This window comes from Bufo bufo, chromosome 6 (genome assembly GCF_905171765.1).
Source record: "Bufo bufo chromosome 6, aBufBuf1.1, whole genome shotgun sequence".
Lineage (NCBI taxonomy): Eukaryota > Metazoa > Chordata > Amphibia > Anura > Bufonidae > Bufo > Bufo bufo.
Window position 1 is genome coordinate 343,182,539 of NC_053394.1, and position 26,936 is coordinate 343,209,474.

Genomic DNA, 26,936 nt, shown 5'->3' on the forward strand with positions numbered 1-26,936 from the left:
AATGCCAAGAGGCTATCCTGGCAAGGAGAGGGTGTGGATGGGCGCACAGGGGAACACAGGAAGGTGCTGCCCCCTGGCGCCCTCTAAAAGGAGGACGTGTGAGGAATATGGATTATTATTTATGGCCAGCCATGTTCCCAGACTAACCATCTGCTGAAAGGTAGCAGAGGTAGTGAGCTCCACAGGGGGGGCCCTGCTTCACAGCACAGCATTATGGCAGAGAGCCTCTAGCAGTCCACCTTTGTTTACATTTCTCTCCTCCATTCAGCCAGCCAGGAACCCAGGTAATGGAACAGGAAAAACCTCTCTGCAGGGGTCTAGGCCATTCCCCGATTCAATCAAATTTAGCAGACAGCATGGAACCGGCGGTTCATAAGGAATTGTGAATCGCCCGGCCATCACAGGCACAAACCGGATACATATTTATGTCCCTGTGGCCAAGATAAACAGGCCCGTGGTCATAGTCTGGCGGTGGTACATATCTCCCCACAGAAACCACATAACGGTACCAGGTTTGGACTCTACTTGTAGCCGGAACCCAGGCGGATACGTTGGTCCCAGAACCATGTCCCTGTGACCTTCTGTTCTGGAGCTATAAACCCTGAAGCGTTTTGTGGGTCATTTGTTGCAAGCCCAGAAGAGGGGGGAGTGGGACCCTTCCCAGAGGCGGGAAGAGGAGGGGCCGGCTACAGTTTAAAAGGCTTGTGCCAGCAAGCCGGTGTGTCTTTTTGCTGAAGGAGGGTCACATCGTGCCATGTGTTTAGAGGGACCTGCAACCTGCTGACATCACTGCCCTCCATGTGACTACAGCAAAGGACTCCTCACAACCCAAAAGGACTCGTCCATCTGGTAAACTGACTTTTGCTCTATTTAATCCTGTTTGTACCATACCACCTGTATTTGTAACCTCAGACCACTGTATATATCCTCGTGTGTGTGTGTGTATAGTGTATTGTCTAGTGAGCCCTTAAGGCGATTAAATATTTAATTTAATCTTGTGCTGCCTTGGATCTTGATCACGAATCTCCACGTCTGTGTTTCGGCATAGGTATACGCTACTGCAGGTTGGTTTCTTAACCTATAAGCCCGGTCCTCTAACAGGGTTATATATCAAACAAAAAACTGGTGGCAGTCTTCCCGGGCTGAGAACGCACGGTTTCACTGGGGCAGTAAAAAGGCTCTCCGCTTGTTGCCTCTCTGTGCCCGTGTGGACAGGAAGAGTCTGTGAAAACTGTACCAAGACTGACCTTATCCGCTCCTTCAGGAGGGCGTAACGTCACGCCTTGGTGACCATAACGTATTTCATGAGCTTGACTTAGTTGACGTCAAGTGGGCACGAGGGGTGGTATCTCACACCAGTCTATAAATCCATCCTGTCTTATCTTCTTACCTCATTGACTTCAATCTGGAAAAGTTTTTTTGGGAGTGCTACAGTGTATGTGGTATGTGGCACAGTTTAGGATCATTGGCTCCTAGGCTGGACAATCCCTTTAAGGCTATGTCCACAGGTGACTGATAAGCTGCAGCAGGTCCGCAGCGTTGTAAAGTACCAGCAAAATGGGTGAGATTGTGACAGGTGCTGCGTATAAAAACCTCAGTGTAAATTCACCTGGGGTGCGGATTTGACGTCTGCAGCTCGTCAGTATATGCTGCAAATCTCCCCAGCGGATTTTACCCTTTGCAGTGGAGAGGGTGACGCCTGATGCAAAACACGTGGGTTTTACTGTTGAGCTGTGGCAAAAACGGCTGTGGACATTTCTGCTGTATTTTCCAGCATGTCTGAACATAGACTAAAGGTATGCACAAAAGTGGTGGGAACGCTGCAAATGTTCAACATGGAAAATTCACAGCATGTTACAGTACCAGCAAAGTGGATAGGATTTTAGCCAATAGGTGAGAAGTGTCTGATCCCTGAGGGTCTCAGCACTGGACTCTCATTTTTCACGAGCACAGAGGTAATGTGAATGGAGAGGTGGTCACACACGTGCGCCGTTTTATGATTCAGTGTCTATGGGGCTGATGGAGATGGCAGTGGACAGCGGCAGATTTTTTTCAGAAATTTCTGTAACCTTCCAATTCATCTGAATGGGGGCTTCTAGAAAACCGTGCGCTTACCGCCAAAACAGCCATTCTCAAATATGGGACTGTATCCTTGGAGTAGGTTCTGGTGTCGCAGATTTTTGGTTATAATTCTGGACTGAATCTACAGCCATTTATACATATGAGTAGTGAAAACCCCCATCCACAAAATCCTGCATGTGCAGCAGGTATGGCTGTCCTGTTATATCCTGTGTGGATGTAGCCGCAGCAAAATCTGTGACAGAAAGGGGAGATCTATCAAAACTGGTGCAACCAATCAGACTGACCCTTCCGTTTTTCTAAAGGAGCTCTGAAAAATGTAAGGTGGAATCTGGTTGCTACCAAGCCAGTTTTCCTTTGTTTCAGTTTTGATAAATCTCCCCCAAATGAAAAAAATAATAATTTTCCCCTTCTTGCACTCACTGCAAACAAGGCCAGGCTCTTTAGTTAATGGGTCGTCCTGTTTTGGAGCCGACAACCCCTGGGGCCCTCCTGGATGTTAAAAACCCCCCACTCACTTGTCGCGTTCCCAGCTGCTTCCGCTGCCGGGACCAAGTCATCTATCTATCTATCTATCTATCTATCTATCTATCTATCTATCTATCTATTATCTCTCTCTCTCTCTCTCTCATATCTATCTATCTATCTATCTATCTATCTTAAAAAAAAATATATTCTGCAGCCGATCCACACTTATTGCGGGTCGGATGGTGACCCAGTCACTTCTATAGGGCCATAAAAGATGCAGACAGCACACTGTGTGCTGTCTTCATCCGTATGTCCGTTCTGTGGCATCTGCAAAAAAATAGAACATGTCCTATTGTCCGTTTTGTGGACAAGGATAGGACTATTCAACAGAGGGCAGGACGTTCCTTTCGACAAATTGCGCAACGCACGCAGACAGTATGTGTTTTGCGGACTGCGAAAATGGCTACGGCCGTGTGCAATAGCCATAAGACTGTATATTTTTGCATAGTATTGGTGTTTCTTGTGTAAACCTCCTAAAGGTCTTGTATGTGGCCTGTTTGACCCTGTGCTCCGGAAAACACCTGGTGAATACTGAACATATCCATAGGCCTATGGACCCAGTGTATAGCAAGAGCGTGTCAGCATATCTTTTTTGTGGTTTGGTATAGCATTGTAGACTACATTATTCCATATACCGCTATACAGACAAAAAACATTGGGCGGTATACATTGTTACTGACATAGTATATGCCTGTACAGTGGGATAGGGTGCAGCTTTCTGTTGACATTATATGTCTTGAACAAGGGCTCAAAAAGAGGTCAGTGGGGTCCATTTATAGACCGATCCAGCATAAACGTTTCACGTCCTGCACAGGAGTTCTGCTGAGCCACCGCCATACAAATATTCCCCAGACCTGTCGTGAATAACGTAAACCATTGCCCTGCTCTGATTTATAAGCTGGATTACAGGCCATAGCCACTCTCCATGGGCCACAGTGGAAGCGGTCATCTGAAACCACCTCCAGAGTGCTGAGGCTATGGATTTGGAGCGGAAATCGCCCTGTGAAATTTATTGTCAAGCAGTGTATTTAAAATCCATTCCCCAGGTCCTTTTCCGCAAAGATTTTTTTTATATAATCATCCACTTTGCTGCTGTAGTAATATGCTGCTTATTTTGCGCCAGCAAATGGCACAACTCCTCCTTTTACTCTAAGTTCTGAAATGACCCCCTATCCACAGTGCAGTGCTTGGCTACCTCCAGCCATAGAGGTGAATACAGCAGCCGCCATACACAACCTGTTGTTCCATTGATTCAGTGGAACTGGACCCCGGTTCTCGTGATCGGTTGGTGTGTGTGTGGGAGGGGGGGGGTCTGCCATTAGTCTGACCGCCAGCGATCAGATGGCTGCCAGTCTCTTACCTACCTAAACCTAGTTTTTCTTTAGAAATGAGCAGCACACAAAGCATCTGGCAGCCGCTCATCCCCTGACTTTATTCTGGCTATGGATACAACCGTATCCGTTTTGCGGCCCGCAAATCGTGGATCCACAAAATACAGACGCCGTCCACATGTTTGCGGATCCGTTGTTTTCATTGGGTCTGGGGTCTGCATTTTGAAGACCTATTCTATCTTTCTGTGGAATAGACATAAGGATGTGAAAAGCACATGGATGATCTGCGTGCTTTCCAGTCAGTTTATCAAAAAGCTAGACTATGTCCTATAATTGTCCCCTAGATGTGGACCACGGACGGGCTGTCTAGTCTCTAGTCCGTCTTTTTGTGCAGAGCAAATCACAGCATGCACCATTCTGCTCCGAGCGATTGGGTCTGGTAGAAGAACGGGCGACAAGGACGCCATATGTGCATGGTCCTTTCAAAAACTCATCCATGTTCACTGTCCGAAACACAGATGAGTTTCCTGTCGTCCGTATGAAAGGGGCCTAAAGGGTTAAAAAAAATGGAGACCTACCTCTGACTGTAGAGGGTGTGATGCTTTGATAGTTCCTCTATCGGTGCTAAATAAAGCGTGAATTCTCCGTAGAATAAATTCTGTTATACTGTGTTTGAGGTTATGGAGAGTGGGGTCTGGAAGGCATTGACAATGTGCTGATGAGTATTGATCCATCATATGTAAGTGGTCAGGTGATTGCAGCTTCCTCATATGATCGGACAGAAGATCTCAGGAAGCTCCAAAATCACCATTTGTAACTCATGACGATGATTCCATACAAGAGCCCAAAGAGAGAAGGGACCTCAAAGCTTGACGACATTTGGTCTGCTGGGCAGAATTATAATCCGCGATAGGAACCTGGTCCGAGACCATGAAGAGAAGGAAGAGAAAAAAAAATAAAAAATATTATATCTATATCTCTCTCTTCACTGGTTTCTGTTTGGTATTTTGACAGCAAGAATAGAGCTGAAGATTGGTAACGCAGATGGAGAATCTCATCATAAATGTGAACAGAGCTTTTCTGAAGAGCATGGAGATGTTGCCATGCACAACTTTTTGTTTAGAAATCCCAAGTTACTTGACGTGTGAACACTTTCTAATCTAATGTTCGATATAATTGTAAAGAACTTCCATACAGTTTGTACCAAAGTGTATGGTGGCGGTTTTGTCTGTACAGGTCCCAATGTTCTTCCCCTGTAGGCAATGAGGACTGTATTTTAAGGAGAAAATACAACAAAACTATTAGAAACATAAGCTCCAAACGCTTGTACCTTGTGGAACTTAAAGTTTGGGTGTCCACATACGGTGCCAGTAGCGTCCTGGTTGCCATGGTTACCGATCGGAGCCCCAGCGATTAAACTGGGACTCCGATCGGTACTCTCCGCTGCCACCAATGATAGGGGGGGAGATTTTAATTAGGAGGGGGAGGGCCCACTGGCCACCAATGAGTTAACTACAGGGGAGGGAGGGGGGGCTGGCCGCACTGGACAACAAAGAGTTAACTACAGGGGAGGGAGGGGGCCCACTGGCCACCAATGTGTTAACTACAGGGGGGGGGGCCTGCCCCCTGCTGCCTGGCAGCACCTGCCAGGCAGCAGGGGGCAGTCATGTACACAGTTCTTTTAGTATATTCTAACCTGAAGCGTCCCCATCACCATGGGAACGCCTCTGTGTTAGAATATACTGTCGGATCTGAGTTTTCACGAAGTGAAAACTCAGCTCTGAAAAAGCTTTTATGCAGACGGATCCATCTGTATGAAAGTAACCTACGGACACGGATGCCAATCTTGTGTGCATCCGTGTTCTTTCACGGACCCATTGACTTGAATGGGTCCGTGAACTGTTGTCCGTCAAAAAAATAGGACAGGTCATATTTTTTTGACGGACAGGATACACGGATCACGGTCTCGGCTGCAAAACGGTGCATTTTCCTTTTTTTTTTTTTTTTCCACGGACCCATTGAAAGTCAATAGGTCCGCGAAAAAAAACGGAAAACGACACAACGGCCACGGATGCACACAACGGTCGTGTGCATGAGGCCTAATATAGTATATCTTCCATGTAATTTATCATTTAGCTATAATATCCTGCCTACATTCAGTGCGCTGCCTGTGCTATTCATATTGCGCCCTGCGCTGATGAATGGCAGGAAAAATCTAAGGATATTAGTACACCATAGACTTTTTCGCAGGTGCCCACAGAGAGGGAGGCCACAGAAATTTTAGTCCAAACTCCCTTTAAAAGGCTCCATGTCTTGGTGTGTTTGGCACCATAATAATGCAAGAATTATCGGAAAAAAATGTGCTTCATTACGGCATGTGGACATCAGAGTTTATTGAGAAACTATTCCTCATTCCATTGGAGCCCTTTAGTTCTGTTTCCTTCTAAGAATTTCGGTAGGTAAGTTGTCATGCAGATGAGAACGCGTACCGGACTACTTTTCCAGGAGGTGCTCTCCAGTGTATGTACTGATGGGGTACCCTTGAGTTCTCCTATGACGTGCTGCGGTTAATACCAGTGTTGAGTGTGCGCGCGCTGTGACGGACTGGGAAGGTATTATCTGTGGCACACTGACGGCTCAGCACCACACAGGGTAATGTCACTGGGCGCTGACGAATAACCGTGCTGTCTTTGTGATGATTGATTATATAGATGTGCGTTTTATATGTACACTGGATGCAGTCACATCATTTGTAAAGAACAAAGTCCTGTTGTAAAGAGGCTCATGGCATAAAAGTGTTTTCATTGGAACTTCTGGCATTTGAAACAAATGGCATGGTGCTAGGGGTGATGTTACAGTGACATCAGTGACGTCTCCAGTGAGCATTGCAGAAAGAAAACTTCGAAAAAGTACCTGTCTGGTACCTGGAGTCATTGGGGCGTCTCTCAGCAATGCCTGAGTCACTGTTGCAAACCCCCCGATCTTAAAGGGGTTCTGCAGTTTGTTTAAACTGATGATCTATCCTCTGGATAGATCATCAGCATCTGATTGGCGGGGATCCGACACCCGGGATCCCCGCTGATCAGCTGTTTGAGAAGGCAGCAGCGCTCCTGTAGTGCTGTATCACTGTTTACTGCAGGCCCAGTGACGTCACGACTAGTATCACTGACCTGGGCGGGGCTAAGCTCCATTCAAGTAAACAGCTTAGCCCCGCCCAGGCCATTGATACTAGTTGTGACTTCACTGGGCCTGCAGTAAACAGTGAGAAGGCCGCGGCGCTGCTGGAGCGCCGCTGCCTTCTCAAACAGCTGATCGGCGGAGGTCCCAGGTGTCGGACCCCCACCAATCAGATGCTGATGATCTATCCAGAACCCTTTTTATGGTTACGTTCGCATCTGCCTCGGAGGCTCCGTTTGGGGCTTCAGTCACAGAGGTTGTCTCCTGAACGGAAACCTAACTGATCCCATGAAAGTCAGTGAGATCTTTTATGCTGTGTCATGTATTGAATCCGGCACTTCCGTTATTTGCATTCTTCTGCTCCTATAAAGAACCAGAAGAACGGAAGTAGCGTTTATGTGGAAGCGTCTTTACTTCGTTTGACGTCCACCTAGTTTGGAAATGTCCTCACTGGTGCTGCTGAATATCCCACGTAGGAGAAGGGGAAACTAGGTGTACGTAAGATTTCACTGGTGCCAGTGATGACATCTCCAAGCTAGGGGGATCTGAAGCAAAGTTAGGCCTCTTGCACATCTGTTTTTGCGGATTCCATTTGTGGTCTGTATGCGGAACCATTCATTCCAATGGTTCCGCAAAAAAAACTGAATGTACTCCGTATGCATTCCATTTCCGTTCCGCTGAAAGATAGAACTTGTCCTATTGCCCGCAAATAAAGATCTGTGTGTCCGTTCAAGTCAATGGGTCTGCAAAAAATACGGAACACATTCGTGTCATCCGTTTTTTTTGTGGATCCATGCGAACTTTGCCAATGTCTATACTGTTAAAACACATTACTGTACATTACATTAATGCTTAAAAATTGTATGTTTCTGTTTGCTATCTGCGAACAACGGATCGCATATAGAGATTTTTTACAAAACGGAAACCAATAACGGAACAACGGATCCGTTAAAAACTGACCGCAAAATACTGAAAAAGCCATATGGTCGTGTGCAAGAGGCCTTGGGGTGCTTTTACATGAACCGATGATCTGGCGGATTTTCTGGAATGAAGCGGACGCTCCCGATCACGGTCAGATCATCAGTGGAGATGAGAGCTGCATTTACAAGCAGCAATCGCCTGCCACGTCAGTGTTCGGTCAGTGATTTCCAGCAGTGACTAAGCCAAAACCAGGTGCGGCTCTAAACACAGAACAGGTGCAGATCTTTCCCTTATACCTTGTGTCTATGTAGCTCTACTCCTGGTTTGGAAATCACCGACGTGTGACTGAGGCATGACGTGCAGATTTTGGGAGTGGACTGCAAAGGGCAAAAGAATGACAGAATTGACTGCTGCGGTTTAGAAAATTCTGCATGCAAGGGTCCGAGTTCTCAAATGTAATTATTTCTTTTTTTCTTTTTCTGCCACATGTGGTTGAAAATTGCTGAAAGCTCTTTCACTTTGCTGGTATTGTACAATGCTGCAGATTTGCAGCTCCTGATCAGTCACTTGTGAACCCAAGGCAGATGTGAACGCTCAATTTAAAAAAATCCTTGTGGCTCTTTTTAATAGAGTAAGGGTGCTGGGTCACTGGTTCCGCCTGTATTTTTTTCATCATATTGCAAGGAGTGAAATCCACTGCAGCAATCTGTGCCGACCATCCCATTTGAATAGGGCATTTCAGACACCATAAGGTCCCTTTCACACGAGCGAGTTTTCCGCGCGGGTGCAATGCGTGACGTGAACGCATAGCACCCGCACTGAATCCTGACCCATTCATTTCAATGGGTCTGTGTACATCAGCGTTGTTTTTCACGCATCAGTTCTGCGTTGTGTGAAAATCGCAGCATGTTCTATATTCTGCGTTTTTCACGCAGCCCTGGCCCCATAGAAATGAATGGGGCTGCGTGAAAAACGCATTGCATCCGCAAGCAAGTGCGGGTGCGATGCGTTTTTCACTGACGGTTGCTAAGAGATGTTTGTAAACATTCAGTTTTTTATCACGCGCATGAAAAACGCATCAAAACGCATTGCACCCGCATGGAAAAAACTGAACAACTGAACGCAATCGCAGACAAAACTGACTGAACTTGCTTGCAAAATAGTGCGAGTTTCACTGAACGCATCCGGCCCAAAAACATGACGCCCGTGTGAAAGAGGCCTAAGGGTACATTCACACGACCGTATAATTTTATCGTCTTTTTGCGGAATAGATGCGAATCGATTCGTTTCTATGGGTGAATAAAATGTGCGGACAATGTTCAGTATGTTGTCCGCCTCTGTTTCCGCATTTCTAGTCCGCAAAGATATGAAGCTTGTACTACTATTGTCCGCACAGATCGGTCCGCAGCCCCATCAAAGTCAATGGATCTGCAAATTGCTGGTTTCCATATGTCATCTTTTTTTTTTTTTTGTGGATCCATTTCTGTATTTTTGAAGGCCTTAATCATTTTTTATTTTTATTTTTTCCCCCGTTTTTTGCGGACCGTAAAAAACTGAAGACATACGGAACACAAACGGAAGTCTTTTGTCTGGAAAATGTGGACACATGGTTCCGTTATTTGCGGACCGCAGAACGGAAAAGATTACACATGGTCGTGTGAATGTACCCTAATTCTGCGCCCTAGTATGGAATCTATTGACCAAAGCTTTCCTGCCATCTCTCACAGCAGAGGTCTCAGCATTAAAGTGACAGTGCGCTAATTCTTGGACGGGGACGTCTGCTTCCTCACTGCAGTTATCACACGTGCCAGGCTTTCCGACTGCTTCCAAATTTAGCAGGACGGCTCTTGAACCAGCGGCATATTGAAAGTCAGCCATACTGGTATCGATGGAGTTTTAGATGACTACATCTCTTTTCGTGACTGGCGGTAACATCCACAGAATAACCTGTACATATGTGTAGGTGTTCTCTGCACCCCACAGCGTTTCCTGGAGTCACAGATGCAGCAGCGAGACTGTACCTGTCTGGAATGTTGTTCATGTTCCCTATGAACAGGATGTGTAATTCCTAGGAATCATATACTGTACCGTGTGTACAGATGTCCATGCAGCCTGTACCGTCATATTGTTCCCAGACGTCTGTCTCCGATGGCTTCTGTTAATGGTCGACTTCTCCATTTTCTGTGGCTTTTGTGGTATTCTTTTGTGAGCGACTTGTAAGACGTGATAAATAAACTCCGCTCTGCTGGGGCTTGTAGTTCTGCAGCATAAGGGTAGGTCCACACACTGCAAATTTTTCCATGCCCCTTCCCCCTCCAAACGGTGTAACATGCAGATTTTGCTGCGGACTCTCACAGCCACATTGAGGGTGTGTCATAAATGCTGCAGCGGAATTTTGTGCAGAAAGTCTGCAGCACTTACAGTGCAATACAAGTGAATGAGATTTCAACGCTCATTCACGCGCTTCGGTTTTTCTGTTTTGCATCATGTCCATTTATGCTGTGGGTTTTACTTGCAATGTAAAAGTAACTGCAGCAGAGGAACCGCTGCAGTCCCGAATGAGCCCGTTTTGGAAAGATTTTTGCAGCAGAGGTTTTCCTCCCGGTCAGCTGCGGAAAATCTACCGCAGGCTTGCCATGTGTGAACCCTTCTTGATCCGCAGTCAAAATCTGCAGCAGAAATGGGCACGTGGCGGATTTAAAAAAATCTGCTCAGCAGGTCAAATTACCTGCAGAAACGTGCAGCGATTTGTTCGGATTTTACCTGCGCAGATCTGCGGTGGTGCAGATGGCGTGGTTGATGGGTGGTACAGTTGTCACATTAGACGGTTAGTGTCTGGGAGAAGAGACTGTACGCTCCGCGGGGACAGGAACTGATGCGAATGAATAAATCAATTCTCTCACGCTGTATAGTGGATTTCTTTATGTCCTCAGCGCTGTTCCCCTTGATCCCTCGCAGACGTCTTCTCCTTTCCCCCTTGCGTTCACCACGGATCAATAACTCACTGTTCATCTCCATTCTGCTCGCTGATCACGTCTATTTTACCACCTGTTGTTCCTTCATTCCTCCTCTCGCCCTTCTCCTTCCCATGCCAACCTCCCCCTTTTTCTTTCTCTCTCTTCCTCTGCTTTTGCCGTCACAGCACATTCCAAGACTTTCAATTAACTCTTCCCCCCCCCCACCTCCACATTTCTCCTTTATGAGGGATGGGAGGGAGTGGATCCCATTTAGCATGTCCACCAGGCGGGTCATGACCTCATTTAGGGGATCCAGAGACGCCCCCACTACTTTAAGTCACATTAGTTAAGTGTTTTTTTTTTCATTTTATGTCTTCCAGGCTGGTTGATGCTATCATTCGCAGTCATGTGATGCATTCCTCAGTAGGTTGTAGTACCTTGTCCTAATACTCACCCACTTCTTTGTCTCTTTCACAGATGGGCGTTACGAAAAGCAAGCCTCGAGAAGGTGGGCAACGGAGCCGCAGTCTGGATATCGCCGAAGGGTCGCACACACCTTTTCCTTCTCTCTCTGCTTCTCAGACTCCAAGCAAGAGCCTCGACTCCCACCGTCCTACTAACCAACCTTTCGGGGGCAACTGTGATCTTACGCCATTTGGAGGGGTCAATTTTTCAGACACTGTCACGTCACCCCAAAGGACCGGACCTTTATCAGGTGTGTACAAGGGACTGAGGATGGGCTAGTTTTCGGGAGCGGCTCCAGGAGGTCTAGTGTTTCTATACGTCACCCTTTTCCTCCTTTTGGGGTAGGGTCACACATGGTGTATACCAGTAGCAGCAAGGTGAATGTAAATCTCATCCTGATGCTGTGGGAAAAGTCGGCAGAAATTAATCTTTTCTAAGAATTTGAAATCCACAATTTGTCATTTTATGCAAATTCCACAGTGGAGTGTCCACGGCATTAAATCCACCCCCTGTTGCCGTACCGTTAACGGTCATCAGTCCCTTTGGCAATTGGATGGGTGATGGGGTGCCCGCGGGGAATTTGTGTTCTCCAGTCACCATGAGCCTCCATCAGAAGGCGCAATCTGTGCTGTAAAAGCCTACCGACCACAGCTACTTCATGTGTTGGATATGCAACATGTAGATCCAACATGGGTCTTCCTACAAGATTCTAGGCTTACACTTGGATTTCTGTTGGAGGTATGCAATAGATCCGCATGAGGTTTAGCCCCAGTGTTCCCGCTCAAAGTGGCAAGCCTCTCAAGTGGCAAGCTTCTTATTTTTTTGGCAGATTATTTTTTTTACTCCACCTGGTGTACGGGGCTGCAAAAACCTCATTGACATGCATTAGATGCAGATTGTTTGCAATATTATCAGTACACCTCCCTAGATCTGTACATACCTGCTTTACGGCCACATCGTAGAATCCCTGATGCTCCCTGTTGGTGCAGTAAAAATAATTTTGGTAGGGTCTGTCTATTACAGGAATAAGCAACCTCCGGCACTCCAGCTGTTCCGAAACTACAACTTCCAGCATGCTTCATTCACTTCTATAGGAGTTAGAAGAGCAGCCGAGCTTGTTTGCATGCTGGTAGTTGTAGTTTCACAGCAGCTGGAGTGCCGAAGGTTGCTGATCCTTGGTCTATTAGATTACCACCTCATGTAGTGTACCCAGCGCTAGCTTTATAGTTGGGCTTGGGAACATGGACAATACAGGATGGATGCGGAGGCGATGGGCTCGATAGGATGTGCATTGGAAGGTAGCGCTGTCAGTCACACTGTCTACTCTACAGCCTTGCACCGAACACCAGCGGAGGAGGAGGGGAAAGAAACAGACAGCCGATTATGTTGATTTCTTTGCAAACGGGTACAAAGCACCTATTAATGATACGCTGCAATTCATTATGTCCTCAGATAATCCCTCAAACTCCCCTGGCCGCGGTACGGTGCTTTAGGATCATTCCCACTCCTAACAAGAGCGATTTTGTTAATAAGAGTTTCCGTTCCCCAATATGTTATATAAAGAGCCGCCCTCTGTGCTGTCATCATTTCTTACAGGACTACATGACATGGTTACTAAAATATACGTGCACGGTCTCCCTCTTGCACCCTATTTAACAGCAGCATGGGCGGACTGGCTATAGACCCTACAGGGAGATTTCCCGGTGGGTCCCGACCTTCTTCATGGTTGCCCGCTGAGTACATGATGATCCGATGCTCCTCAGCGTTAATTAACGCTGAGGAGCATCAGGTACTTATGCACCTGGCCAGTGGCTGCAGACGCCTTCCTGACCTCAACAGTATCACAGTCTTCAGGACGGTGATACAGTTGAATACTGTGGTGAGGGCGGCAGTATTTTGTGCTGCACTGTGGTATCTGTACCTGCTCAGGTGGTATTTTGTGCTGTATTACAGGCAACATCTAGTTGTGTTGCCTTGCTTTGTCAGTTTTGACCCACCTACAACATGGGGCCACTTTAAGTTCCCAGTCCACCCATGGACACTAGGTCCTAAGAAGCTGAGCTCTATGTTGCCGTTTGTAGGTTTCTTGCAGTAAAAAGCTCCATTGCCTATCTGTGCCTGCAGCACTGACATTCATGAATGACTTTTCTAGTTGAAAATAGTGAAAAATGCACTTATTAAATATGTTTTTTTTTTTTTTTAGATAGAGATCACTATTGGAACGCTGTCTTCTTTCCTACAGGTTGCTGCTGGATACGCTGAGGTAGCTTATTTAGTAGGAAAACTGCAAATAGCAGCATAGATCTCTGCTTCCTGTAGTGTCCCGTTGGGAGATTTAGCTTAAAGGATCACTAAATATAGAAAATGCTAAAAAAATTATCCCACCACTTCCTCCATTAATCTTTTCTTCCCCATGATCGTATTTTGTATCACACTGCAATTAAAACGGAGAAATGTGTGACGTTATATTGGCTGTCTGACCCAGGAGATCAGCCATGTCCTCCTCACTATCCTGAGTCCGGCTGCAGCAGGAGCCTCCTTCCTTTTACATATCTGCAGTGGGACACTGCTAATGAAATCAGTGGGGGTCATTTATCAAAGACGTGGCACTGTGGTCAATCAGCTGCTCGGGGAGGCCGTGGTTCTCTGCGATCCCTTCCATGCAGGGAATTACAGCTTCGTCTCACTCATTGAATGTTATGGGGATAAAACCGCTGTGAAACCTGAATTTCCAGGTTTTGAGTGGACTTGACAATAAAAGTTAATGATTTAAAAGACAAAAATGCCTGCTTTGACCCTCTGCAAGTGTGTTCCATCTGTTGTAACTGGTTTAGGCCTTGTTCTAAGGGTGTCTTGCAGTGGACAGGACATTAGATAAACCACATACTGGATTTACAGTGGGGTGGTCTGACATCACCATGCCGTCCATTCACTCTCCCTTATCTCTGTAGGGGGCGTCACCACCTTCGTAGCTCTTTATGATTACGAGTCTCGTACGGAAACGGACCTATCCTTCAAAAAGGGGGACAGGCTGCAGATCGTCAACAACACGTGAGTGGGACATGTATGACTTCATTATTACTGACACGTAGACGGAGCGGATGGTTAGGACGCCGAGTGGCAGCATCGACATTTCTGTGGCTACTTAGTGTTTGTCTAATCCTCTTTAGTCATGGCTTTCCATCCAGTTTCTCCGGGTCAACTCTAACCTCTCTTTACAGCAATTCCTCATCAGGGAGTCCTGCACTAATAATTGCTTGACCGGCAATTCCCCAATACAGTGATATCATCGTGTTCTTTACCAGTAGGCCCTCATGTTATCAGACAAGAGCTCTTATGTGACCCTACAACCTATAGTGCAGGGGTCAGCAAACTCTGGCACTTCAGCTGCTGTGAAACTACAATTTCCAGCATGCATGCTCCTGTACAAGTGAATGGAGCAAGCTGGGAGTTGTAGTTTCACAACAGACGGATTGTTGAAAGTTATTGACCTTTGCTGTATTGTGAGAATGGCGTACAAATTTTAGGCACTGGCAAAAATATGATGCCCCCTGCTGCATTATGTCAGCGCTGCCGCTAAAATATAGGGGAACTTCCTTACTGTATTCCTGTAAGTTCACCGACGGGCTTCCCACATTAACTTGTGTAGGGCTGATGAATGGGTACACAGGGCTCACAATGAAATGTCAGCTCGCCTTATCCTTTGTACCTACAACCTATTCCCCATCTCTTAGAAATCACTCGGGCAAGCTCAGCCTATACCAGACCATCTTCTAAACCTGCACACTTGGCTAAGCTCAGCCTATATTAGACCCCCTTTATAAACCTGCACACTTGGCTAAGCTCAGCCTATATTAGACCCCCTTATAAACCTGCACACTCAGCCGAGCTCTGCCTACATATGGTCAGTGGAGGTCCTGCCCCTGAGGTTCCAACTAATCAGCAGAATGAAGGGACTGTGAGACTTGCTGGATGGCCACAGCCCCTTCACTGCAGTATTTGGCACCAGGCTGTACTTCCCGTTGTAGTGGCTACTGCAGTTCAGCCCCATTCACTTGAATGATCTGAGCTGCTGTACTCTGGCATCTGCCAGTATGGAGAGTCGGGAGGCCTCCATACACATTAGCTGGTCAACCAGTCTTTTGGACTGTCTGGATGTATAAGGCAAATAGACAAGATACTTGACCTCTGGAACCCACTCCTATCATAAAAATGGGGCCTGCCGTAAGTAGAGAGGACAGCACGCATGTGTGGCTTCTTCTCCTTCGTTGTTGTGGAATTTTCAAAAATGGGCAAGCGCTGGCTGGCTCCTCCATTCACTGTGGGGCCCCGTTCTTCAGATAGAAGCAGGTCCCAGAGTTGACATTTATGGTATATCCTACCGGTATGACATAAATTTCCAGATAGGACAACCCCCTTTAAGCGACGTGACTGGTCTGAGGTTCCTGGCTTAGTGCTCTGCAGTCCGTCTGATGCTGCTTATCTCAGATTATTATGAGCTCCAGAGACACTGTAGATTCTTCTATATTAGTATCTGATATGAGAGAAGCTCCTTTAAAGGCTGTGTTCACCTCTACACCTTCCATCACAAGCCATTTTTTATGCTCTGATTATTCTTGAATGAAAAATTAGCAATTAGTCTTCATCAAAAAAATCTTCTGTTGCTCCTATGCAGAGCTATGCATCTCCATGGTTACAGACTACAGACTCTCTATGTAGTCTGATCCTGCAGTCGTACTTCCATATATCCCTGTTTTATGTAATCTCCCAAACATAGGTTAGTAGGGAAACAACTGGGATGTTCAGTGAAGACTGTCTGCGGACCTGCTTCACTAAATAAATGGTTGCAAGGGGGACATGGCCTTCAGAATTGACATGAGGAATATTCCACTTTTTTTTTTTTTTTTTTTTTACTTTCATGCGTTAATGATGGTGTTTTTTGCCCATATTCCAGTCTTGTCTTTTGCTGTTGGTTTTCCTTTATAATCAGTTGTCCTGTTTTTGGCTCACGTGCTGGGCGCTGTCTCTTTTTCACAAATCTTGCACCGCTTCTCTCTGTCACCATGCATGATCCCGCATCTCTTTCTCTCACATGCTGCACCACAGGAGGCCAGACATCAGGTATGCGACTAGATGGGTTTTTGGCCGTCCAGTCTGTCCATTTGTGTGTCCCTCGTTCTATTTTTGCAATTGTGTATCGGAATAACGTTTTTATGTCCTGCAGGGAAGGCGACTGGTGGCTGGCCCGCTCCCTCAGCTCCGGGCAGACTGGGTATATTCCCAGCAATTATGTGGCTCCTTCTGACTCCATCCAGGCTGAAGAGTAAGTGGTTTAAGAAATGCACCCCCTCCGCACATATATACTAAAACCTATTTAAGGCTACTTTCACATCTGCGCTTTCCTTTCCGCTATTGAGATCCGTCATAGGGGGGGGGGAACGCTTCCATTTTGTCCCCATTCATTGTCAATGGGGACTAAAATGAACTGAACAAAACTGAGTGCATTCCGTTCCATTTTGTTGTGTCCCCATTGCGGACAGAATTTCTGTCTGCGATGTGGTGCGAAGCAAGACGGATCAGTCATGACTCACAATGTAAGTCAATGGGGACGGATCCGTTTTCTCGGACACAATAGAAAACGGATCCGTCCCCATTGACTTTCACTGGTGTTCATGACTGATCCGTCTTGGCTATTTTAAAGATGGTACAACAGGATCTGTTCATAACGGATGCAGACGGTTGTATTATCATGACTGAAGCGTTTTTGCTAATCCATGACGGATCCAGCAAAAACGCTGGTGTGAAAGTAGCCTAACCCTTTTTTCAAGTGAAGCTCCATCTTTGCAGCCATTTAAATACCGGAATATTGCATAAATTGCACTTCGTAATACACACTTATTGAAGACATTTGGTTCCTCACTGGCAGGAATCTGATAATAGCCCTGCATGTCTACAGGGAGCATTAAATTCCCCTGTAGTTGTCTTGGTGAAAGTTCTGCAGATACAGTCCGTTTTATTACAATGGCTCAGCAGGGCAAGCAGAGGGAATGCGGTATTTACGGCTCTGCAGGTTGTTAAAATTGCAAAGGGGTTTTCTATAATCTTACATTAGGAATTGCTATTTAAACATTTTACAAGAGCACTCCGAGCAGAACTGATACACCTAACACATGTCCTGAGGGGCACGTTACATGACACTGGGATTCTCTCTCTGCTGTGGGATTTCCAAAAATAGGCAAGTGCCGGCTAGCTCCTCCATTTACTGTGGGGCCCCGTTCTTCCGATATGAGCAGGTCACAGGGTTGACATTGATGGTATATCCTACCAGTATGCCATAAATTTTCAGATAGGACAACCCCCTTTAAGAGACGTGACAGATCTGAGGTTCCTGGTTAGTACTGTCTGATGCTGCTCATCTCCGATTATTATGAGCTCCGGAGACACCTTAGATTCTTTCATATTAGTATCTGATATGAGAGAAGCTACTTTTAAAGGCTGTGTTCACCTCTACGCTTTTCCTCACAAACAATTTTTGCTGTGGTTATTCTTAAAGGGGTTATCCAACCCCTAAAATGCCTCCTCTACTGCCCGGGCACCTCAAACTCAGTCTATCGACCTGGCTCCTGCGTTGCTTCTTATACTGGCAAGGCCAAAAACATCCGATGACAGGGTGAGTGGCCAATGCAGGCCGCGACAGGAACGAGCCTCCCTAGCGTCACCCGATAGATAGATAGATAGATAGATATATATCTCTATCTATATATCTCTATCTATATATCTCTATCTATATATATCTCTATCTATATATATCTCTATCTATATATATCTCTATCTATATATATCTCTATCTATATATATCTCTATCTATATATATCTCTATCTATATATATCTCTATCTATATATATCTCTATCTATATATATCTCTATCTATATATATCTCTATCTATATATATCTCTATCTATATATATATCTCTATCTATATATCTCTCTCTATCTATATATATATATCTCTATCTATATATATATATATCTCTATCTATATATATATATCTCTATCTATATATATATCTCTATCTATATATATATCTCTATCTATATATATATCTCTATCTATATATATATCTCTATCTATATATATATCTCTATCTATATATATATCTCTATCTATATATATATATATATATATATATATATATATATCTCTATCTATATATATATATATATATATCTCTATCTATATATATATATATATATCTCTATCTATATATATATCTCTATCTATATATATATATATATATCTCTATCTATATATATATATATATCTCTATCTATATATATATATATCTCTATCTATATATATATATCTCTATCTATATATATATATATATCTCTATCTCTATCTATATATATATATATATATATATATCTCTATCTCTATCTATATATATATATATCTCTATCTATATATATATATATATCTCTATCTATATATATATATCTCTATCTATATATATATCTCTATCTATATATATATATCTCTATATCAATGAAAAAGACCGGCACTCGCTGTTGATAATTCTTTCTTTGTATTTATTCAGTCACATGTACAGGCAATAAGTGACGCGTTTCGGTGCTGCCGCACCTTCCTCAGACTTCGATAAGTCTGAGGAAGGTGCGGCAGCACCGAAACGCGTCACTTATTGCCTGTACATGTGACTGAATAAATACAAAGAAAGAATTATCAACAGCGAGTGCCGGTCTTTTTCATTGATTCTACATTGGGACGCCATCCCATAGACTTGTGCACCGTGACCATATACAGCAGTGCCGACCTGTGATTATTATTATATATATATATATATATATATATAGATAGATAGATAGAGATATATATATATAAATTTATATTATACACAGCCCCTATGCAGACTTGTGTATTTCCATGGTTACGGACTACAAACTTTGTGTAGTCTGATCCTTCAGTCACACTCTCTTCTATATGTCCCTGTTTTTGTAATCCATCTACATAAAGTATCAAATTATACAGATGTGTCAAAAATCTTAGACTTGGTCATTTTATTTATTGAGGAAAATGATCCAATATCACATGTCTGTGAGTGGTAAAAGTATGTGAACCTTTGCTCTCAGTATCTGGTGTGACCTCATTGTGCAGCAATAACTGCAATTAAAAGTTTCCAGTAATTGTTGATTAGTCCTGCACATCAGCGGGGAGGAATTTTATCCCATTCCTCCATACAAAACAGCTTCAGCTTTATGTTTTTGGGTTTCCTCCAATAAACTGCTAATTCAGGTCCTTCCAAAATGTTTTGTTTTTTTGTTTTTTTTGGATTAGGGTCAGGACTTTGACTTGGCCATTCCAAAACTTTTACTTTATTTAACTTTCTTTATTTTGTGTGCTTGGGGTCATTGTGTTGCTGTATGACCCACCTTCTCTTTAGATTGAGCTCAGTCCTAAAAATTTCCTTTGGAATTTGCAGGCACAATTAAGAATTCATTGATGGCAAGTAGTGTTGAGCGAACTTTTTGTTTTAAGTTCGGCGTCTAAAGTTCGGCTTCCGGTTAGCGGAGGATCCCGATATGGATTCCGAATTCCATTGTAGTCCGTGGTAGCGGAATCAATAATCGGCCATTATTGATTCCGCTACCACGGACCACAACGGAATTCGGAATCCATATCGGGATTCTTCGCTAACCGGAAGCCGAACTTTAGACGCCGAACTTAAAACAGAAGTTCGCTCAACACTAATGGCAAGCTTTCCTGGTCCAGATGCAGCAAAACAGGCCGAAACCATGAAACGACCCTGGGAAACAGGGGAGTGAATGGGGCTACAGAGTAGCACAATAAGCGTTGCCGATTCTTAGTGCTTTGAGATTACTTTGGATTCCTTTGTGACCCCACAGTTTGTTGCACCCTTTGCTTTTGGCGTGACCACTCTTGGTGAGTGTAATAATCTTGAATTTCCTCCATTTGTAAGCAGCCTGACTGTGGACTGCTGGGGCCTACACTCTTTTTAGAGTTGGTTTTGTAACCTTTTCCAGCCAGATGAGCATCAACAACTCCTCTTTTGAGGTCCTCAGAAATATCCTCTGTTTGTGCCATGATACACTTCCACAAACGTGTGTTGTGAAGATCAGACTTTGATAGATCTATGTTTTTTAAATAAAACGGGTCGCCCACTTGCACCTGATGGTCATCCCATTGATTGAAAGCACTTGACTCTAACTTCACCTTCAAATTCTCTGATAATCCTAAAGGTTCACATACTTTTGCCACTCAGACATGTGATATTGGATCATTTTACTCAAATAAATGACTAAGTCAAATAATTTTGACTCCTTTGTTTGCTTAGGTTATCATTATCTACTTTTAGGACTTGAGGAAAATCAGATGTTGTTTAAGGTCAACTTTTATGCAGAAATTTTCACGTTGACTCTACCCATTTGCAGGTGGTACTTGGGCAAGATCACGCGGAGAGAATCGGAGCGTCTGCTGCTGAACCAAGAGAATCCACGAGGAACATTCCTTGTACGAGAGAGTGAGACCACCAAAGGTGAGGAGCATAAGTGTACATGTAGTACATACACATGTACTTTTCAGTTAAAATTATCCATTAGTATTTCTGAGAGTCCATAGATTTGCTAGACAGCGTCACACAGCTATTTACTAATGGAGGATGTGGACAATGGGTGACAACAGCTGATCTGTAAATTAGATGAGGGTATATACTCCCTGTATATTTCAAGAGAGAGTAAAATGGTTTCAGAATCCCAGCGCTATGTCTTGTATTGTAAAAGGCCTGAGATGGAGCAGAATGTCTTAGCTGAATGTGGACAGAGCAGGTTGTGCGTGTGTGATGCAGTGGGTAAAAGGGGGCGGCTGTGGTAAATGTGCAGAGATTCATAGCGGACAAGGGGAGATGTGTAGTCTCTCGTTCCTCTTTCTCTCCTTCTCGGTTTCTCTTTCCCCACCACCCTTCTGTCAGACCTGCCTCTGGCAGAGAGGGGAGGGGGCGCATACGGCGGGGAGGGGGAGCTGCATTAAGTGGGTCAGAGAAATGAATATCCATGTTACCCGTAGCAACTCGAAGCGATGTGTTTGCTTGCGGCCTCAGGGCTCCACTTTCTCTTTTCCCTCTTGTGCGTGGAGCTAGGGGGAGATGCCGGGTAGTCTCAGCCCTAATATATTTCTTTTCATGCTGCAGTAATGGGAGGCTCGGGCTGACATGAAGCCACCGGCTATTCCCTCACACCCTTACACCACTCTATTTCATTCCTCTGATTCTTCCATAGTCTCGCGCCGTTACCTTATTTTACTTTGATGTCTCTTCTTAGAAGGAGAGTGTATCTGACAGATACCCCGGCATCTCAGTTCCTCCGATGTTCCTGTTTGTGGGGCCGGTCTCCACCACGTACCATTTTTCTGCATCTGTCACAACCCATTTCCATTCTCCTTTTCACGCACACTAAATCTTTCTGACTCTCATTCTCTTTCATCTTGTGGGAAAATCACAATAGCAATAAAATACCATAAATAACCGGTGTAATTGGCCAAAAAATGGGAACAGATTTTTGTTTTGGAATTTGTCCTCAATGACTGCAATTGTGGATTAGATTTATCGAGCGGCCAGGATTTTATTTTTATTTTTTTGTATTTTCTTAGCTGACATTAATATTGTTCAGTCGTATCCATCATCCTGCCCGGTATATCTGTGTGATGCTGAATCAGAAGAGAGGAAGTGCTACATGTGATCTCTGTCCAGGACTAGAACAAGATGGCTGCTTTCTTCCAAAAACAGCACCACGCCTGTCCGCAGGTTGTGTGTGACATTTACAGCTCAACCCCATTCACTTCAGCAGAGTTGGGCTGCAATACCGAGCACAACCCAGGTGTGGAGCTGTTTTTTTTGTTTTTTTGTGTTTTTTTTTTGGAAGAAAGCGGCCATATTTTTTTAATACCGGACAACCCCTTTAATTATTCAAAGGAAACTTCAAGGGCGCTGCAGTCAAATGACGCAGCAACTGTGCTATCTGAAAAGATGACATTTTGATGTGGGGAACAAATGCTGGAACAGAGCATACTGTGGTTTAAAAAAAATAATCGGTTGCAATGTATAAATGATTCAAAATTCTTTATTTTTACATTCCTTTAACATATTTTTTTGCAGTTTTTATTTACTGTGACTCATTCTATTTTTTTTTTTCTCCTGGCGTCAGTCTTCATCACTCCATCATGATCTTTAATTTTTTCATATTGTAGCCAATAAGTGACATTGAAAATAAAAAATTCTCACATGCGCACTCTATATATGATTTTTATAGTGGTATAGTTCATGTTTAGGCTTCCTGCACACCACCGTGCGGCATAATGAATGTCGTAAATATTAGTACACATCTGTCAGCAGATTTGTCCCTATGACACTGTCTGACCTGTTACATGTGCACTTGGCAGCTGAAGACATCTGTGTTGGTCCCATGTTCATATGTGCCCGCATTGCTGAGAAAAAAAATGATGGTTTAATATATGCAAATGAGCCTCTAGGAGCAACGGGGACGTTGCCATTACACCTAGAGGCTCTGCCCTCTCTGCAACTGCTGCGCCTCCTGCACTTTGACAGAGCCAGACAGTGAAAACGTCATCGCACCTGGTCCTGTCAATCAAAGTGCAGAGGGCGGGGCAGTTGCAGAGAGAGCAGAGTCTCTAGGTGTAATGACAACGCCCCCGTTGCTCCTAGAGGCTCATTTGTATATATTTAAACATCATTTTTTTAATTTATTTTTTTATCAGCAGTGTGGACACATATGAACATGGGGCAAACACAGGTGCCTTTAGCTGCCAAGCGCAAATGTAACAGGTCAGCCGGTTTTATAGGTACAAACCTGCTGACAGATGCCCTTTAAGTGCAGAAAGTAAGGTCTAAGAATACACTGACTCACAAACATTTGGCCTTAATGTCCAAATGGGTTTGCTAGTTAACGGGTTGAATAGTAGCTTAAAACTGAATTACAAACTCCCTCTATGTAGAACTATACAATATACTTGTATAACCTTGTGGCACCACCTAACGCAGGGATGCTCAACCTGCGGCCCTCCAGCTGTTGCAAAACTACAACTCCCAGCATGCCCTAATAGCTGTAGGCTGTCCAGGCATGCTGGGAATTGTAGTTTGGCAACAGCTGGAGGGCTGCAGGTTGGGCATCCCTGGCCTAATGTGTTCTACGATCAGGCTCTTACTCACATATAGAATAACTAACTGGGACCTCTGCCAGACATATGCTCTTCCTCTCCTTGGAGCAAGATAGGTCAGCAGCAGAGATTCTGATTAAAAGTTATAAAACAAGCGTCTAGGTGGTTTTCTAGTGCTGCGTCGTGGAGACTGCAGTGCTGAAGGCTATATGAATGCCCCATCACATGGGTATATAGCATGGAAGATGGTCATGTGGAAAAAGGCAAAGTGTCACATTCTCTGCTCCGGTGCAGATGTCTTGGGCTGGGTTCACACCACTGCTAGCATTTTCTGTTGTCGTGGTCCATTAGAGGAGCAGAGCAACAAAAATAACGTAAGTGCTGGATTTGGCAGATGACTGTTCCAAATGGAGCCAAACAACCCCCACTGACTATAATGGGGTCAGTTTGTGAAGATTTTTTTTTTTTTTTGTCCACTCTCTTTACCAGAGTCTGTGATGGAGGCCCTGAATGGAGCCTCCAATGTAGATGTGGAGAAGCCCTTATGTGATGACCTGTCTGATGTCCAGACCTAAGCCTGTTGTTCTTGTTTCTGCAGGTGCCTATTGCCTCTCTGTCTCAGACTATGATCCCAACCGTGGTCTAAATGTGAAACATTACAAGATCCGAAAATTGGACAGCGGTGGCTTCTATATTACGTCTCGCACTCAGTTCAGCAACCTCCAGCAGCTGGTGGCTTATTACAGCAGTAAGACCAATATGGGGCACATGGGTGGTATAACTATGTCTGTCTGAATATGTGTATGAGTGAGGCCCCCTTTAGACAACCATAATTCTGACACAACCCTCCCACGCTATTCTGGTCATCTTAAAGTGGCCTTAGGTCTAATCTACACGACTGTATGTATTTTGCAGTCTGCAAAATACGGATACCAACCGTGTTGCATCCGCATATTTTGCGGACCCATTGACCTTGATGGGTTGGTGGGTCGGCGATTTACGGCCAGATATAGGACATGTTCTATCCTATTGCGGAATGGACATATGGATGTGGAAAGCACACGTCATCCGTGATCCATATGTCTGTTCTGCCAAAAGATGGAATAGGTGTGCAAAATGTGGACCATGGACTCATTGAAGTCAATGAGTCCACAAAAAAAAAAAGCGGTCGGCGTACAGACTACATCCGCATTTTGCGGACTTGTGGTAAGCATGAATGAGGCCCTAATAAAACATATTGGGTCATTTATTATGACCCCCCCCCCCCCCCCCCATCCCTTGTGTCACCTCGTCATATGTTAAAGGGGTTGTCCGGGATTTTAATATTGATGACCTATCCTCGGGATAAGTCATCAATATGAGATTGGCGGGGGTCTGACACCCATCACCCCCACGATCAATGGTTTGAAGAGAAGATCGCGCTCCGTGTGAGCGCAGCCTTCCCTTCATTGTTTGCCTGCTAGCCGTCAACATCACATCGGCGAGCAGGTGTAATTACAAGCTGTCCCATTCACTTCTATGGGATGGCGGGTAGGTAAACAAACAAGGTAAGGCTGCGTTCGCATGGAGCGCAGCCTTCTCTTCAAACAGCTGATCGGTGGTGGTCCCAGGAGTCAGACCCCCGCCAATCTAATATTGATGACTTATCCTGAGGATAGGTCATCAATAGTGTTGAGTGAAGCGAACTTCCGATGCTTCTTCCGAAGTTGCTCCGTTAAAAACTTCGGAGTAATACTGTACAGTATTAAAATGTATGGGCAGTATTATTCAGAAGTTTTGAACGAAGAGTCTTCGGATGTTACATCTGAAGCTCTCTTTGCGCAACACTAGTCATCAATATTAAAATCCCGGAAAACCCCTTTAAGCACATCCTTCAGTAGTGCAAGAGCATGTCAAAAACCCCCATAGATAGACTGTGGCTGTGGTTGCTACCACTGCAAACAGTTAGAGCAGTTTTTTTGTTACCACCCCTCAGTGATAACTGAATATAAAAGTGCTTTATAATAACGCCCGATCAGCTGAGAATTGGCCATTTTTTAGTATATGTCCTAAAAGCCAGCACGACAAGTAAGATGTTCAGTACATTGTCACACAGTAATTGGTCTCTTCACTGAAAGAACATGACCAGTGTCGGGCAATTCAGTCTAAATTGTCTCTGGCCAACGTTAGAGAAGATTATATCGCATATTTCACATTCATTCGTCTTCTGTGCAAAGACATTTCTGAACACACTGGAAAATCTTAGTGGGGATATTGTCTGGTAGAGGGGCTACCCCACCCCTAAACATAGTTCATTTGATATCACACTGAATATGGCAGGTTAGAAGTACATGTCATTAAGGAGGATCCCTCAGAAGTCCTGGCATGTCTGTTTTTAATAAATACTGATATTTCACGTAAAATAACAATTGTGGATCATCCTATCTTCCTCTGTTCCTCCTGCAAATTGGTGAATACATTTATAACTGGATATTACCTCTCACCTTGTCAAAGGGACGGCAGTGATTGGAGAGAGTAAATATATAAGGAACCCCAGCCCTCTCCCCATAACTGGTAACACCCAGTTGTCAATTTACTCGGGTAAATGTTATTTTACAGGAAATGCAAGCATTTACTAAAACGGACATGTCGGGTAAGCTGACGGATCCAGCCGCATAGTAGAGGCATGCTCATGAATGAAGCAGTAGATTATGTCCAGTCCGCTGCCATTGAGATGTTGAGGCCCTGATTGGTTGTCACAGATCAGCAGTTTAGTCTTCCATTGTTTTGCAGGGTTGTCAGACAATAATGACCACCCATAAAAACCCATGTCCTTCACAGTTCCTCTTGGTCTCATGTTACCTTTGAAGGGGCGTAAAGTAGTTGTTCTTCCCCCTCCATCGCTCTGTCCGGACACAATAGAAGTGAATGCTGTGGGGAGGTGATGGTTTCACGCTATGATCTCTTGGTGTTTGATTTCTCACCACCATCACCAGCGGGTCCTTGTTTGTATTCTAGATTGTTTGGATAAGCCAGTGTGAACTGCTCCTAAACGCCGCCAGGACCTGTCACCCCATGAAACTTAAATCTCTGCCCCTCCCTCACTCGCCACTTTGTCTTACAGCGCTATTTTTTTTACCTCTGTGGCCCCTCTTCCTGTTACCGAAATATCTGTGCAGTCACCAACACTCAGTTCTCCAGGAGGAGTTCAAAGGAATCTTTCCCCCCCCCCCCCCCCCCGATTTTGGACTATTATCTACAGTAATACATTAGTACTGCAGATTTGGAGTCC

At 44.6% G+C, this 26,936-nt stretch overlaps 1 protein-coding gene across 2 annotated transcripts in view; it reads left to right on the top strand.

Annotated features, from left to right (window-relative positions):
• The window catches only part of SRC (SRC proto-oncogene, non-receptor tyrosine kinase), a 45,387-nt gene that overhangs the window by 11,381 nt on the left and 7,070 nt on the right, over window positions 1-26,936 (top strand). The window contains exons 2-6 of one of the 2 annotated variants that reach the window (XM_040434693.1): window positions 11,471-11,708; window positions 14,410-14,509; window positions 16,683-16,781; window positions 20,929-21,032; window positions 24,264-24,413. In XM_040434693.1, coding sequence (XP_040290627.1) covers window positions 11,471-11,708; window positions 14,410-14,509; window positions 16,683-16,781; window positions 20,929-21,032; window positions 24,264-24,413 — 691 coding nt within the window. Of the gene's footprint in view, window positions 1-11,470; window positions 11,709-14,409; window positions 14,510-16,479; window positions 16,580-16,682; window positions 16,782-20,928; window positions 21,033-24,263; window positions 24,414-26,936 lie in introns of those variants that run through there. The other variant, XM_040434694.1, reaches the window with a different exon arrangement.